Below are 17,117 nucleotides of genomic sequence, written 5' to 3'. Positions count from 1 at the left end.
GCCCAAATTTCCAAATTACCTCCTGTATATCCTGCTGTACCCTTTGACGAACCTCCTTGTTTCTCACAACTCCACCAAACTTTGTGTCATCTGAAAATTTACCAACTACAACACCACCATCTTCAGGTAATACAGAATCTTAAGTTAGTAGCAAATTTGCCAACTGGGCTTAACACATGGTCCAAGAGCTAACATGCATAAGAGCATTTTTGTTTTAAAACCTTTGAAATCAGTCTCAGAATCATTCGTGTCCAGTCCCTTGAATTGTTTGTTATGTTACTCTGTGTGTGTGTGTGTGTGTGTGAATGTGGAGTGGTGATGGGGGACTGGCCGTGATTGTTAATGATGGAGAGAAAGGTGCATGGAAAATGTGTGATTTATTGCAGTCTGAACCCTATCTGAAAGATCTTGTGAAACCCAATGGGTTGTATTTTCTCACACAATGTTTTGTGTGTGGACACAATACAAGCTGTGATGCACCATCAATAACTCTCTCTGAGACATAAAGACGAGATATTGGCTTTTATTGACTGGAAGAAGGAACAAGCAGTGGTTGACCAGCATACTACATCCTGGAGACTGAGAGGCCGGGCTCAGGCCTCAATCGCCTTTATACAGGGGTCTGTGGGAGGAGCCACAGGAGCAGTCAGCAAGGGGCGTGTCCAGACAGGTATGTGTAGTTCACCACAAGCTGATTACCTGCAGTCACACAATTTAGACTGTTACATGTCATTAACGTATTTCTTTGACTGAAAATAGGATTGCTCACCTAGGGAATAGTCCTCTTAAGCTGAAGCCAAAGTAAGGGAATTCATTAATATGGGGACCTTGCTGTAATGTGGGAAATAGCAGAAAATAGTAGCCCATAATCACCAATGGGATGAAGATCAAATAATTTTTTAGTGAACATTGGCCAGAACACAAGGGCAAACTCTTCTGCTCTTCCTCCAGTAGTGCCACAAAATGATTTCAGAGCTAATACTAATTATATAAGCATTTTTCCAGACCACCCACAATCCTCTATGTCAGTGGTAAGTTTTACAACCAACGAATAAAGGCTGAGAGTTGACTCATATGATTTAGGTTTCAAAACCAATATCACAGAGTCAAAGAGTATTACAACATAGAAAGAGGCCCTTTGGCCCATCTGGTCTATCAGGTCCGAATCTAGTCTGCATCTTGCATCTGGTCTGAATTATCTTGCAGGATAATTCAACTGAACTTTATTGATAACCCTGTTTGTACAGTATGTGAAGTCCTCCCACGTAGGGATGGCTAACTGAGTGAAACAGGAATACCCTATCAATTACCAGAGCATCTTGGAAAAGAAAGCTAGTTACGTACTACTTAAACATAGAATTACATTGAAATTATAGTTACTGAAATTCAGCAAATCAGTTCACTTTACCCATAGCACATAGCTTCTTACATAAACACAAAAAAGAATTGCCAACATTATAACTGTCTTTCTCTTCGCTTTTAAAGGCTTCTCACTTTCTTTGTGTTCCTCTTATTTCACCAATTAATTTCTTTTAAGAACAGTCTCATTTTGTGAAATGTTTTCAACATTGGAACTCTTATTAAAAAAACTCTAAATCTAATGGAGGTCAGTGTGGACTACCTGAACACTCCGACAAAGTGCGAGGATTATTCTGACTCTTGCCCTAAGCTACTAGGCTATGAAGTATCTCTCTGAGGTGGGTTCTTCTCCCGCGGGAGTTGAGTAGGGGGGTTGGGGGTATAGCCCACTGAATGTAAATATGAAAGAACAGAGTGCCATGTGGGTGGCAAATTTTGAATTTTGAAAATGTTAAAACAGTAATGGTAATAACTGTAAAGAATTAAAAGTCATTGAATGGTTGTTGTATATAATTTTATTTTTGAATAAAGTATATTCTGTTTAATTAAAAAAAATCTCTGAGGTGGGATAGATAATCTGGTATAGGCTCCTGGAAGTGTTAGAGTGGATGGAGGTGTGTATGCAGGGAAATAAACAATTGATATTTCGGGCCTGCTCATCAGTCTTGATGAAGCGTCTTGGCCCAAGTCAGACTGTTGATTTCTCTCCATGGACGTTATCTGATCTGCTGAGTTCCTCCAGCATTTTGTGTGTGTTGCATGACCAGAAATTGTTATCCTTGATAACAATTCTTGGGGTCATCTATTGTAATATCTGTATGTGTATTATCAGATGCCAAAACTTGAGAAGTATTTTAAACGTTATTCAAAATGCTTGAAACCAAATGAACTGGAGAACCTTGCTCATTCAAACAGATCATATAAGCTGGTGCTTATTTTAAGCTGCTTCCTAACTTCCTAATACTCACATATGACAAATAAAGCTGATGTTTAATCTTTGAGTTGCAACTTTTTGAGAGCTCCCACTGTGAGAACTGTGAGCTGCCCAAACAGAGGGAGAAATTGGAAAAGAAACAAAACATATTTATTGATTAATCATTGCTGGGATATCTAATCATAAACATTGCAAACCAGCCTTCCAATACATCCAGCTGCAATTTTTCCCATTTTGCAAGGGTAAGATATTGTAGGTTGACATTGATAAACCTGGCATGTTTCAGATACAGAGTGGAAATGTACCAAAGTCACGGGAAACCATTAGTTCCAAAGAGGCAAATAAACAGCTGATATTCAAGAGGAATCCTTGAGTTAGGCTATAAGAACAAAATCTATGTCCCCGACTAGGTGAAGGTTGGATTCTGTTACCTAGTAATTTGCTTTCACCTATTTTTGAATTATTTTGAAGTTGCTCTGGATTTCCAGCATCTGCAGAATCTCTTTTTTTTGGAAGTACTGAAGTATTGTTATGTTTATCACTAGTCGCCTCCAGAATTTTGAGACTTGGTCATAAGCAAATTTGAAATAGCATTAGGGCAGTTTACACTCAGGAAGAGACTTGAAAATGGGATTTTCTTGGTTGTTGACAGGATCACACTTAGTTCAACATAGCTCTTAATTGCACAGCATTCAGAGAAGGGCATCAGCCACTAAAGAAACACCAGTTAAAATCTAACAGCTGGAGATGTTCAGTGGGTCACAGCAGTCAGTCATATGACAAGCGTATTGTCACATACACGAACACCTGAACACACAGGCTTCAATGGAAAACTTATTGATGCTTAGTCCCTCATCCCAGGAGTCAATTTGTGAACTTTCATTGTACTCCCTCTATTGCAAGTAGATTCTTAATAGCCTTAGAATTATGGAGTCATACAGCATGTCTAAACAGGTCCAAACTGACCAGGTTGTCTACCTGACAACCCCGCCACACCACACCTGTTCTCAGGATGAGGCTTTTCATTCAAGAACAACTGTGATGTCCTTCTTCAAAGAACGGGGCTTCCCCTCCTCCACCGTCAATACTGCCCTTTCCTGCATCTCTTCCATTCTGCGCACATCTGCCCTCACCCCATCCACCCACTGCCACACCAGAGACAGGGTTCCTCTTGTCCTCACCCACCAGCACATAATTCTCCGTAACTTCTGCCATCTCCAACAAGATCCCACCACCAAACACATTTCCCCCTCCCTCACATTCTCCACTTTCCGCCCCCTCGTCCACTCGTCCCTCCCTCCCCACTGATCTCCCTCCTGGGACTTATCCTTGTAAGTGGAACACATACCACACCTGACCCTACACCTCCTCCCTCACTACCTCTCAGGGTCCCAATCAGTCCTCCCAGGTGAGGTGACCCTTCACCTATGAGACTGTTGGGATCATCTACTGTATCCGGTGCTCCCAGTGTGGCCTTCTGTATATCAGAGAGACCCTACATAGGTTGGGAGACTGCTTCGCCAAGCACCTTCGCTCTATCTGTCAGAGAAAGCAGGATCTCGATGTGGCCATCCATTTTAATTCCACTTCCCATTCCAACAGGTCAGTCATTGGCCTCCTCTACTGTCATGATGAGGCCACACTCAGGCTGGAAGTGAAACATCTTATATTCCGTCTGGGTAGCCTCCACCCTGATGGCATAAACATCGACTTCTCGAACTTCTGTTAATTGCTGCCCTGTCCTCTCCTGCATCATTCTGCATTTTTGTTTCCCTCTCACACATTCTCTTCCTACCTGCCTATCACCTCCCTCTGGTGCTCCTCCCCTTTCCTTCCTTCCATGGTTTCTGCTCTCCTGTCAGATTCCCCCTTCCCCAGCCCTTTATCTCTTCCAGCAATCAGCTTTCCAGCTCTTTACTTTACCCTCTTCTCCTCTCTCGGTTTCACCTTTCACCTGCCTCCTTGTACTTCTTCCTCCCCTCCTCCCACCTCCTTTTCCTGATTTCTTCCCCCTTCGTTTCCGGTCTCAGTTCATTCCCATCCACAGATGCTGCCTGACCTGCTGAGCTCCTCCAGCACATTGTGTGTATTGTTCTAGATTTCCCGCATCTGCAGTACCTCTTATGTCTTTGAGTTAATCCCCTGTTTGGCCGATATTCCATAAACATTTGTTACCCATGTAGCTGTCAAAGTATATCTTAAACGTAATTGTACTTGCTTCTACAACTTCCTCTGGCAGCTCCACCCCCATCACCTGTGTGAAAAGGTTGATCCTCAGGTACCTTTGAAATCCTTTCTTCTCACCTTAAAACAATACCCAGTAGAGCTAATCTTCCTTACCCTAAGTAGAAGTTGTGACCAATCATATTATGAATGCCTCTCCAGACTTTATAAATCTCTATATGACCACCCCCAACCTCCTATGTACCAGGGGAAAAGGGCACAGGCTATCCAGAATCTCTTTGCATCTCCCACCTTCAGTCCTGGCAACAGCTTTGTAAAATTTTCCTGCATCGAGCCCAGTTTAAAGTCATCCTTTCCGATAACTCATGTGACCAGAACTGCATGGTGTAAATTGGTGAAGTAGTGAATCGGCTTACTGTTGTCACATGCACAGAGATACAATGAAAAGCTCTGCACACCGTCCATTCAGTTCGTTTTATCAGAGCTGTGCTTTGGGAGAGTACAAGTGAAGACAATGAAGAATGTGGAATCAGATGTTAGTTACAGGGAAGGTGCAGAGCAGGTGGATGATAAGCTGCAAGGCCGTAATGAGGGAGATTGTGAGGTGAAGAGTCCATTTAATCATACTAGACAATGAGCAGTGGGATAGAAACTGCCTTGAGCCTGGTAGTATAGGCTTGGAGGCTTTTGTATTTTGCATCAATGGTGGGGAGCAGATGGGGGAGAGAGTGAGAACATCTGGGTGGGTGGGGGTCTCTGATTTTGGCTGGCTGCTTTACTGAGGCAGAGGGAAGTGTAGACAGAGTCCATGGAAGGGAGGTTGGTTTCTGTAGTGTGCTGAGCCGTATGCACAACCCTCTGTCGTTCCCTGTGGTCTTGGGAAATACAGTTGCCATATCAAGCCATCCCAACCCTTGTACTCAGTGCCCTGACAGATGAAGGCAAGCACACTGGATATCTCTTCCTCAGCTAGCGAGACCAAACTTACACGCAATACTCCAGGTGCGCTCTTATCAGGGGCCTAACCACTGTGCAGGTGCGCCGCCACGCGGTCACTGAAATGCTCCATCACATCAAGCCTTTGTTCTTGTGCAGCTGAAATTTCCTTTTAGATAATGTTCTTTTAGAGTGGCACCTAGTTTTTAGGCCATGAACAAGTTTCCTGCTTTGAGCAACGGTTGGTCTGTGCGGCTGTAAAAAAAAATCAAAGGGAATGTTGGAATTGCAGTAAGACATCTTTACTTCTGTACTCAAAACACTTAAAATTAAGGTCAACATATTGTTTGCCTTTCTAACTGTTTGCTCAAGCTGCCGGCTGGCATTTGGTGATTTTTGTACAAGGACGCTCAGGTTCTCCTGAACAATACCTTTCCATCTGTCACCACCAATAAAAATACTCTGCTTTCCAGTTTTTTTATCTTCATGTTTGCCCGTATTAGTTTCCATCTGCCATATCCTCACCCATTCACATAGCCTGACTTTACCCCTTGCTTATGAGGCATCCACCTTACAAACCTTTGTGCCACGAGCTTCAAATAATCTGAAAACATGGATATATGGCACCTGTTTCCAACTCAATAGTATTTGTAACAGGTGCAGACTTGGCTGTAGCACTGCAAACCTCCCAGCCTCCCAGCTGAAAATCATCCCATTTACTCCAACTTTCTGTTCACTGTCAGTTAACCTACAGGGCAGTACATTACACCAAATATCTTATCAAAGCCCTTCTGAGAGTCCAGATACACCAAATCCACTGGTATCCATTAGCAGCAATGTCAAAAAAAAGACAATCAGATTTCATGAATCCATGTTGACTCTGTCCAATCCTACTTTTAATTGCCCTAATAACAACTATGATAGACTCTAACACTTCCTTACAACTGAATTGTAATTTCTCTTTTTGCCTCCTTTCTTATGCGGTCTTTCAAGATCTTAAGATACAGATCCACCTCACAAACTACAATACCGCAGCTGTCAAATTATCTGCAGGTGCTGGACACTTACTAACTTTCAGCCTCTCTTATTTCTCCATCTTTCTAATGTCCATTGTCTAATTTGTTATTCTCCACTGTTTTACTGTATCTTAGTCTGATAGAATGATACAGTATGGGACCAGGCCATTCACCCATTCTTCCATGTCAACCATTAGGCATTAAGCCCACTTCCCAACATGATGCTATTATTAATATGCCAATATGGCTACCTACCTGCATGGACATTCCTCTGTGAAGATGGCCACAAAGTATTTGTTTAATTTCTCTGTCTTGCTGTGTTCTTCATATGTTCTATCTTTGTTAATGTTTAAAAGACCCACATTACTTTTGTCATAAGGAAAAGCTCAAAGGATCCAAGAGCGAAAGATACACTGGATGCGAAACCTAAGTGACAGAAAGCGAAGGATTAATGGCTTAAATGCAGTGTTGTGACAGGAGGATTGTTGCCAGTGGGGTTTCTCAGGACAGAGACACAGTCTGCTTTTTGTTAATAAATTATACTTAAGTGATACAGAAGTTTTCAGAGGTTGTCCAAATAGTTGACAGTGAATGGGAAAGCATTGAACTGAAAGAACAAAGAGGCAAATTGAGACTGAGCAGTAAGCCAAGGGAATATACAGTAGATGGGAAGATGTTGAGAGGTGGGGAGAAACAAACATACCATAAACTTCAGGTTAACTTATTCTTAAAGGAGGCAGGATAGTAAAATGGTTTTAGAAAAAAGCATGCTAGATGCTTTCCTGTATCAATTGAGACATAGAATCCGAAGTGCAGGGCAGCTATCTTAATCCTGTATACAGAATTAGTCAGGCCACATCTTGAGTACGATTTGCAATTCTGGTCAACAGACATTAGTGGAAGATGCAATCACACTGGATGTGTACAGAGGAGACCTATGAGGATGCAGCTCAGTTGGAAAGCTGTAGCTGTGAGGGAAAATTTGGTTGGCTGTGATCGCTAACATGAGTTAGGTAGGGAATTGTATGAGGGGCCTGGACAAAGTAAGTAGGAAGGATTAGCTTCTATTTGGTTGTCATGATTTAGGATTTAAAATGTCTGAAATGCCCAGGAGATCAGGCACTGTCGATGGGAGGAGATAAACAGAGTAAATAATACGAAGGATAATCTTACCGTAGTTATGCCCAGTGCTCATACAGAACAAAAAACAATGTTATATGCAATCATCCAACTTGAAATTGAGTCCTGAAGTTTTCAATGTGCCTGTATGGAAGATTAAATACTGTTCCTCACACTTACGTTGGCCATTGCTGGAACAGAAGGCAGCAGATGGATAGTTCGGATTGGGGGTGTAATGCAGAGCTAAAATGACAGGCAGCAAGAAGATTAGCTTATCCTTGTGAACCAAACAGAGATGTTCTGCAGTGTTTTCACCTTATAAGACCATAAGACCGTAAGATAAAGGAGCAGAAGTAGGCCATTCAGCCTATCAAATCTGCTCTGCCATTCAATCATGGGCTGATCCAACTTTTCCAGTCATACCCACTCCCCTGCCTTCTCCCAATGCCCCATGATGCCATGGCTAATCAAGAACTTATTGATCTCTTCCTTAAATACACCCAATGACTTGGCCTCCACAGCCGCTCATGGCAACAAATTCCACAGATTTACCATCCTCTGACTAAAGTAATTTCTCCGCATCTCAGTTCTAAAAGGACGTCCTTCAATCCTGAAGTTGTGCCCTCTTCTCCTAGAATCCCCTACCATGAGAAATAACTTTGCCATATCTAATCTGTTCAGGCCTTTTAACATACGGAGTGTTTCTATGAGATCCCCCCCCCCCCTCATTCTCCTGAACTCCAGGGAATACAGCCCAAGAGCTGCTAGATGTTCCTCATATGGTAACCCTTTCATTCCTGAAATCATTGAATCATTCTCGTGAATCTTCTCTGAACTCTCTCAAATGTCAGTATATCCTTTATAAAATAAGGAGCCCAAAACTGCACACAATTTTAGTGTGGTCTCACGAGTACCTTATAGAGCCTCGACATCACATCCCTGCTCTTATATTTTATACCTCTAGAAATGAATGCCAACATTGCATTCGCCTTCTTCACCACCGACTCAACCTGGAGGTTAACCTTTAGGGTATCTTGCACAAGGAATCTAAAGTCCCTTTGCATTTCTGCATTTTGAATTCTCTCCCCATCTAAATAATAGTCTGCCCATTTATTTCTTCCACCAAAGTGCATGACCATACACTTTCCAACATTGTATTTCATTTGCCACTTCTTTGCCCATTCCCCTAAACCAAGGGTCTCTGTGCTGCGGCTCCCCGTAGTTTGTTAATTTTTGAAATGTAATTCGAAATTTGAAGATTATGGTGATCTTGTACAATCTAAAAACTTTGTGGAGACCCCATTTCCTGGCACATCTGAACTGGCTCACAATTAGCCACCGTTCTGGCTAAGAGAGATAGCCTACGGGGGTTTGTGAGTACATGCCTTTTGGAGCATCTGCGCCCACGGGGACGGGTTGAGGGAGGCTTTAAATCAAGGCCGTTTAGTTTGAATAAAGTTACCTTTGACTGCAGTGTCTTTGTTTTAGTGCTGCATGTAGCGCTACACCGCTACAACGTGTTTTTTATCGCTATTAATATACATCACCACTGCCAATGCCTGACACCCGCCAGTGCGCGCTTTCTTTTAATTCTTCGATCCAAGGTAGGCTAACTATGGAGTAACCTTCAACCCAACGTCTTTTTTTCGGAGTTCAAAATGTTTTTGTTGCATGCAGAAATGTAATTTCGTTTTCTCTGCAGGAGTTCATCAATTTCATAAATGCAACACATTATAGTTTGTTTATACATAGCATAAAGGCAAAAAAAAACCGTTGTATGCAGTGTTATTTCATTTTAAATGTCAAACGGGTTTTGTGGCTCCCAGTGTTTTCTTTCCTGTGGGAAATGGGTCCATATTGGCTCTTTCAGTGGTAAACGTTGCCGACCCCTGCCCTAAACCATCTAAGTCTCTCTGCAGGCTCTCTGTTTCCTCAACAATACCCGCTCCTCCACCTATCTTTATATCATTGGCAAATTTAGCCACATATCCATTAATCCCATTGTCCAAATCATCATGAAAAACAGCGGTCCCAACACCGACCACTGTGGAACTCCACTGGTAACAAGCAGCCAGCCAGAATAGGATCCCTTTATTCCCACTCTCTGCTTTCCGCTGATCAACCAATACTCCACCGAAGCTAGTAACTCCCCTGTAATTCCATGGGCTCTTATCTTGCTAAGCAGCCTCATGTGCGGCACCTTGTCAAAGGCCTTCTGAAAATCCAAGTACACTATATCTACCGCATCCCCTTTATTTACCCAGCTTGTAATTACCTCAATAAACTGCAGTAGGTTAGTCTGGCAGGATTTTCCTTTCAGGAAACCATGCTGGCTTTGGCCTTTCTTGTCATGAGCATTGTGGTACTCTGTAATCTCATCCCTAACTATCGCTTCCAACAGCTTCCCAACCACTGATGTCAGGCTACCAGGTCTATAGTTTCCTTTCTGCTGCCTCCCACCCTTCTTAAATAGCAGAGTAACATTTGCAATTTTCCAGTCATCTGGTACAATGCCAGAATCTATCGATTCTTGAAAGATCGTTGTTAGTGCCTCCGCAATCTTCCCAGCTACTTCCTTCACAACCTCAGGGTGCATTCCATCAGGTACAGGAGATTTATCTACCCTCAGACCATTTAGCTTCCTGAGCACCTTCTCAGTTGTAATTTTCACTGCACAGTCTTCACTTCCCTGACACTCTTGAATGTCCGGTTACTGTAGATGTTTTCCACTATGAAGACTGATACAAAATAATCAGTTCCACTGCCATCTCTGCGACTCTCATTACAATATCTCCCGTGTCATTTTCTATTGGTCCTATATCTACCCTCAACTCTCTTTTACCCTTTATATACTTAAAAAAGCTTTTAGTATCTTCTTTGTTATTAGTCAGCAGCTTCCTTTCATAATTCATCTTTTCCTTACTAATGACCTTCTTAGTTTCCTTCTGCAAGTTTTTAAAAGCTTCCCAATCCTCTATCTTCCCACTAGCTTTGGTTTCTTTGTATGCCCTCTCTTTTGCTTTTACTTTGGCTCTGACTTCACTTGTCAGCCATGGTAGTGTCCTACTTCCATTCGAAAATTTCTTCTTATTTGGAATATATCTGTCTTGCATTTCCCTCATTTTTTGCAGAAATTCCAGCCATTGCTGCTCTACTGTCCTTCCTGCTAGTGTCCCTTTCCAGTCAACCTTGGCCAGTTCCCCTCTCATGCCATTGTAATTTCTTTGATTCCACTGAAATACCAACATATTGGAATTTAGTTTCTCTTTCTCAAGTTTCAAAGTGAACTCAATCATATTGTGATCACTGTTCCCTAAGAGGTCCTTAACCTTAAGCTCTCCTCTGGATCATTGCACAACACCCAATCCAGCACGGCCGATCACCTATTGGGCTCAACAACAAGTTGTTCTAAAAAGCTATCCCTTAGACAGTCTACAAATTCTCTCTCTTGAGGTCAAGTGCTGGCCTGGTTTTCCCAATCCACTTTCATGTTAAAATCCCCAACAATGATTGTAACGTTCTCCTTCGGGTGTACTAATAACGCCAAATTCAACGTCGAGATAAACCACAGTCAATGAAACCAGATCGCAGTAAGATTAACCATTTACTGTTCACTCTTCACATTAACATATGGTGAAAACTGTTGATAAAACAATACAAGATTGATACAGTATTTGTTCCTTCCTTAATATCACATTTCAATTGTAAATACTTGCAAAGGTGACTATAACTACATTACACTAAGGTGCAGTATACAGGCAGAGTTTACCTGCTCCATTGACTACTTTAAATACACTTCAATGCAAACTATCCGCAACTCTTTAACTAACGAAAGCATAAACATTATCGACCGTCGTTACTTTTAACAGGATCGGCATTAACATCTTAGTTCAATATATCGATTATCTATTAACTTACAGCGTTGCTCTCACTGTGATTTCTAATGCCTGCAAAACAACTTCTGCTCAGGTGTGCCTCGTGGTGAGCCCCCACCCTCGCGTTAATTTCAAACCGGTACTTTCCCACAAGACGCGGCGAAACCAGATGTGACGTCATCACATGCCGATATATTTTACATGCAATGAATATACTTTAAACACTTCTAATTCTAACTAGAAAATACTATCGAATGAATTACTAAGCGAAACTATTATAAACTAAATAACTGTCGTAAAGACAGCACACTCCCCGCTTGACCTTCGTAAGGTCATAATGAACAGAGTACAAAACTTAGTCTCTTAATCAGTCATTAGGTAGAAGTAGAATAACTTCTGTAACTGGCCTTCACATCGCCTTGGTCGGTAGTCTTCAATTCGATCTTCCTGACATGTCCATCCCCGCTAGGGAATGTAGCAGTGATTCTGGCCATTGGCCAGCTGTTGCGGGCGATTTGCTTGTCCCTGAGCAGGACTAAGTCTCCAACTTGAAGATTCCTGCGGGGTTCTGTCCACTTTTGTCTCTGTTGCAACAAGGGTAGATATTCCTGTCTCCAGCGAGACCAGAACTGATTTGCCAGAGCCTGGACTTGTCTCCGTTGCTTTGTGTACAAATCCTCGTCTGAGAAGTCTCCTGGTGGAGGGGAAGCTCCTGCCTTCTGCGTAAGGAGCATTGATGGCGAAAGTATGAAGGGGTTTTCTGGGTCAGAAGACACAGGTAGGAGTGGTTGTGCGTTTATAATGGCTGTGACCTCTGCCATTAGGGTGCATAGTACCTCGTGAGTCAATCAGGTGCATTGCTGCATCTCAGGTTTCCTTTTCCGGGTTTTCCGTAAGGACGTGAACCGTTTGACTGCCTGCTCTTTGTTATCTGATGAGCGCTGGCGTGGTTCTCTGAAAGGCAATGGGGCAACCCCATTATTTGCTTCATCTCTGAAGACCTTGGTGTCCTTTGTTTTTAAAGAAATGGCATCTTGAGCTGATTGTGCAAGTTTATTTCCGTGCTCGGTTTGAATGAAAACTGACTGACCTAGCGTCTCGTCAGTTACTTTACGCTTGTTAACGTCTTGTTGTGCTTCCTTAATGCACGGGACACTCGGGCAGGGTTGAAAGATTGAATGGCAGCCACTCTCTAGCACATTGGTCTTGAGTGTGTTAACCATCGGTTTGTGTACGTCTTCAGGGCACACCCCTCCTATCACCACCCAGCCTAGATCCAAGCGTTGTGCAAAGGGGGCATCGTGTGGTCCATTGACCTGCTGCCTAACCTTGTATACCCGGATTACATCTCTTCCTAATAGCAGGAGTACTTCCGCTTTTGGATCCAGTTCTGGGATGTGTTTGGCGATGTGGTGGAGATGTGGCTGGTGTAGCGCCGCACTTGGTGTCGGGATCTCAGTGCGGTTATTCATGATTCCATCGCACTCTAAGAGCGGAGGGAGACAGATGACGACTTTACCATCCAGGGACTCGATCTGGATGCCTTCTGCCTTCCTTCCTTGGGTTTCCATGTTGCCTGAGCAAGTTTTGAGGTAGTATGGGAACTGCTCACTCTCAATGTTGAACAATTTAAAGAACTCTGGACTGACTAGTGAGCAATTGCTCTGAACATCCAGAATCACATAGGCTTTGATGGCCTTGTCTTTGGCTCCTTTAGGGTACACCTTAGTGAGGCAGATCTTGGAACAAGAATGGCTTGACTGAGCTTGACCGCAAACTTCTGTACAGTTCGAGCTGACAATTGTTGTCCTGGAGTGAGCCTCTCCCTCCCCGCCGTCCTGTTGTGGGGGTGAAGGAGGGTTTGTCGGTTTGCGGTGACAGGTCGGGATGCATGGCCCCGATGTGATCCGTGATATCACATTCCGGACACTTCACGGCGATCGTACACTCTCTGGCGAGGTGAGAGGTTGAGGAACAGCATCTAAAACATATTCTTTTCTCTTTGAGAAGGGCCGTCCTCTCTGCAAGGGGTTTTTCCCTAAACATTCTGCATCCTTTGAGGGGGTGAGGTTTGTTATGCAATGGACAATACTTGCCAGGGTCGTTGTTAGTTGTAAGGGCTTCGGTCTTGAGCACTGACACGGGTTTATCAATGTTGAGAACATTCGAAGAGGATCCACCTGGCTTGGTGTAAATCGTACTGCTTCCTGGGCCCGCGAGGCTAGGGTCGTATCGCTTCTTTGCCTCCCTGCACACAAACCTAGTGAGGAGCTTAAAGGGATGAAATCGATCATCGTGGTCTTCCTTGTAATCTAAAGCAACGGACAGCCACCTGTCCTGCAGCCCAAATGGAAGTTTGTCCACGACTTGTCTAATCCCGGATGGAGTATCTAGGTATACTAGACCAGCTGAGTAGCCGTCTTCTTTGGCGCCTTGGATCTCCATGAGTAAATCTCCGAATTCTCTTAACTTAACGTGATCTTTGGCTGACACCTTAGGAAAGTTTTCCAGACGTCGATATAGCGCCGCTTCAATAATTTCGGGGGCCCCATAGCCCTCCCGAAGTCTCTCCCAAGCTTTGCTTAAAGCTAGCTCGGGTTTGTTGATGTACACTGAACGTATGCGTCTCACCTGGTCGCGTGATTCTTTCCCCAGCCATTTCACCATAAGGTCCAACTTTTGGGTTGCACTGAGCTGGACTCCGTCGATTGCGTTGGTGAATGTGGAGTACCATGCACGGTAATTTTCAGGTTTATCGTCAAACTGGTACAGTCCCGAAGTGACGAGATCCCGTCGTGCTAAATACTGCATCGTGGGATCAGCTGTAAGCGGCATGCGGGCTGGAGAAGTACGTTGGCGCCTATATGACTGAGAGCGTACATTTCTCATGGAATTTGCCATCCTGGATTCGACCTCCGCGTCTCTTCGCATCAAACTTTGTAAGTTTGGTGTCGAGAAGTATCGGTTGTCAGCTCTTTCGTTCTTGACTTCATCACGGAGTCGCAAGGGTAAATTGTCTTCCTCGTATGGATGTGATGCAATCGTGCCTCTCTGAGGTTCCTCGTAGCTGGGGAAGTTATCGAATACGTATGGAGAGGAGAGACGAGCCTGCCTGTCTATTTGAGATTGTACATAGTCGCTTGTGCGTTCCAATCTGGTCCTTTCTAAAGTAGATCTTACTTCGGTCAGATCATGCGACCCTTCAGCTTCTTCTATGTACTCTGCTTCCGCCTTGGCAGCTTCTTCTTCTCTTTCTAGCTGCAGCACTTGCAACTCTGTCGATATTTTTGCCATTTCCAACTGGGTTTCGGCTTCTCTGGTGGCCGCTTCCCTTTGTCTGGCGGCCCTTTCCTTCTGGATTTTCGCCTGTGTTTCGGCTTCTCTGGCGGCCGCTTTACTTTGTCTGGTGGCCCTTTCCTTCTGGATTTCGGCTTCTCTGGCGGCCTGTTTCATTTTCAAAACTGCTTCTTGTCTGGCGTAGCGCAGTCGCACCTTGGCGGCTTCTGCCCTGGCTCTTGCCTGGGTGGACTTACTTGATGTCGCTCTACTGCCCTTGTCGCTGGGCGCCATCGACTTGATGCCGGATCGAGCTGACATTGCAGCACTTGAAACACCTGATAATGCCGCTTTTTCACTGTAACGTTCTCCTTCGGGTGTACTAATAACGCCGAATTCAACGTCGAGATAAACCACAGTCAATGAAACCAGATCGCAGTAAGATTAACCATTTACTGTTCACTCTTCACATTAACATATGGTGAAAACTGTTGATAAAACAATACAAGATTGATACAGTATTTGTTCCTTCCTTAATATCACATTTCAATTATAAATACTTGCAAAGGTGACTATAACTACATTACACTAAGGTGCAGTATACAGGCAGAGTTTACCTGCTCCATTGACTACTTTAAATACACTTCAATGCAAACTATCCGCAACTCTTTAACTAACGAAAGCATAAACATTATCGACCGTCGTTACTTCTAACAGGATCGGCATTAACATCTTAGTTCAATATATCGATTATCTATTAACTTACAGTGTTGCTCTCACTGTGATTTCTCATGCCTGCAAAACAACTTCTGCTCAGGTGTGCCTCGTGGTGAGCCCCCACCCTCGCGTTAATTTCAAACCGGTACTTTCCCACAAGACGCGGCGAAACCGGATGTGACGTCATCGCATGCCGATATATTTTACATGCAATGAATATACTTTAAACACTTCTAATTCTAACTAGAAAACACTATTGAATGAATTACTAAGCGAAAATATTATAAACTAAATAACTGTCGTAAAGACAGCACAATGATTATGACATTGCCCTTCTGATATGCCTTTTCTATCATGCTGTAATTTGTAATCCACACCCCAGCTACAGTTTGGAAGTCTGTATACAACTGCTATTAGGGTCATTTTACCCTTGATCATTTCTTAACTCAACCCATAGAGACTCTACACCTACCAATCCTGTCATCCCTTTCTAATGATGTAATATTATTTCTTATACGCAGAGCCACACCACCCCCTCTGCCTACTAACCTACCTTTCCGATACACCGTATCTCCTTGGACATTCAACTCCCAATGGCAGCCGCCCTTTAACCAAGTTTCAGAGATGGCCGCGACGTCATACTTGCCAATCTATAGCTGAATTTCAAGATCATCCATTTTATTTCTTATGCTGCGTTCAGTCCAGTATCTGCAACTGTTTTCTCCAAAGGAGATCACAACTTGAAAATTGAATACAATAAGCCAGATTAAAAGAAATCCAAGTGAATCACTGGTCCTCCTGGAAGAACTGTCAGTCGCTATGTGGCTAAAAAGGTGTAATATCTACTGTAGTTCTATAGAAAGTTTCATAAAACGTGTACTTTCTAGGGATGAAAAAGCAGACCAGAAAGACACAAAGGGACTGCTGAAAGGGAAGGGATGGAATCACATTGAAGATGGCAGAACTTGCAAAGGACAATCCACTGTATCTTCTACAGTCGGGTAGAAGATGAAAACCAAAGGAACCTCATAGTACAGGGAGAATAAGGAATGAGAGTAAAGTTTCTGGACTCTGACAACTACTGAGCAGGGAAGCATGGTAAAGTTAAAAACTCAGAGTTATCTATCAACAAAATCTTTTGAATGGTCCTTACGGCAAACAGCAGGGGAGAACGTATGAACTGCGATAACCAATCAATGTAAATAATTTCTTTTACTGATGACTTTCACTGGGTCTGGTCAGTTTCACAGGCATATTTGGCACAGCCTTCTAATAACGTAATGGTTTTTGAACGGCTGTTATCTTATACAGTATATTTGAATGGGCAATATCTTGTGACACACTTAGAAGTATATATATGAGAAACTGGGTGACAAGTATACTCAGACAACATGTTCCAGTACCTGCTCTTCACTCTTTGCCTCAGTAAGATTTAACCGTGACTTAAAGTTGTTTTTACTTCATTGCCAGTTTGGAAAGCAAAGGAATTAAAAATAACAACTACTCTTAAGACAATTTCTTCCCATGTTAAATTGCTTGTACTTGATTTGTATTTTTTCCCTTTCCACGTTGTAGGGGCTATAGCTGCAAACCCGCTCACGGGGCGTGTTGTTGGCGGACACGAGGCACTTCCACATAGCTGGCCATGGCAAGTAAGCAAATTCTAGCTCACTGAATATGCACAATAGGATATTTGTAAGA

General features: G+C 43.2%; 2 protein-coding genes across 2 annotated transcripts in view; one reads left to right on the top strand and one right to left on the bottom strand.

Moving 5' to 3' along the window:
- The window catches only part of LOC132403756 (chymotrypsin-like elastase family member 2A), a 49,919-nt gene that overhangs the window by 3,499 nt on the left and 29,303 nt on the right, over window positions 1-17,117 (top strand). The window contains exon 2 of the mRNA XM_059987455.1: window positions 16,992-17,068. Within this exon, the coding sequence (XP_059843438.1) occupies window positions 16,992-17,068 (77 nt within the window). The remainder of the gene's footprint in view (window positions 1-16,991; window positions 17,069-17,117) is intronic.
- LOC132396666 (uncharacterized) lies at window positions 11,135-16,983 on the bottom strand. Its single transcript, XM_059974434.1, has 2 exons — window positions 15,970-16,983; window positions 11,135-15,187 (listed from the first exon to the last, which is right to left on the bottom strand). Exon 2 carries the CDS (start codon window positions 15,018-15,020, stop codon window positions 13,149-13,151), a length of 1,872 nt encoding a protein of 623 aa, XP_059830417.1. The 5' UTR covers window positions 15,021-15,187; window positions 15,970-16,983; the 3' UTR covers window positions 11,135-13,148.

The sequence above is a fragment of the Hypanus sabinus genome, chromosome 1, assembly GCF_030144855.1.
Source record: "Hypanus sabinus isolate sHypSab1 chromosome 1, sHypSab1.hap1, whole genome shotgun sequence".
NCBI classification, from domain to species: domain Eukaryota; kingdom Metazoa; phylum Chordata; class Chondrichthyes; order Myliobatiformes; family Dasyatidae; genus Hypanus; species Hypanus sabinus.
The sequence above is the reverse complement of the archived record's forward strand: the minus strand, read 5'-3'. Positions and strand labels throughout refer to the sequence as shown.

Bases quoted from the DNA above. Each gene is read 5' to 3' on its own strand.
- LOC132396666 (XM_059974434.1), bottom strand. From the start codon at position 15,020: ATGTCAGCTCGATCCGGCATCAAGTCGATGGCGCCCAGCGACAAGGGC.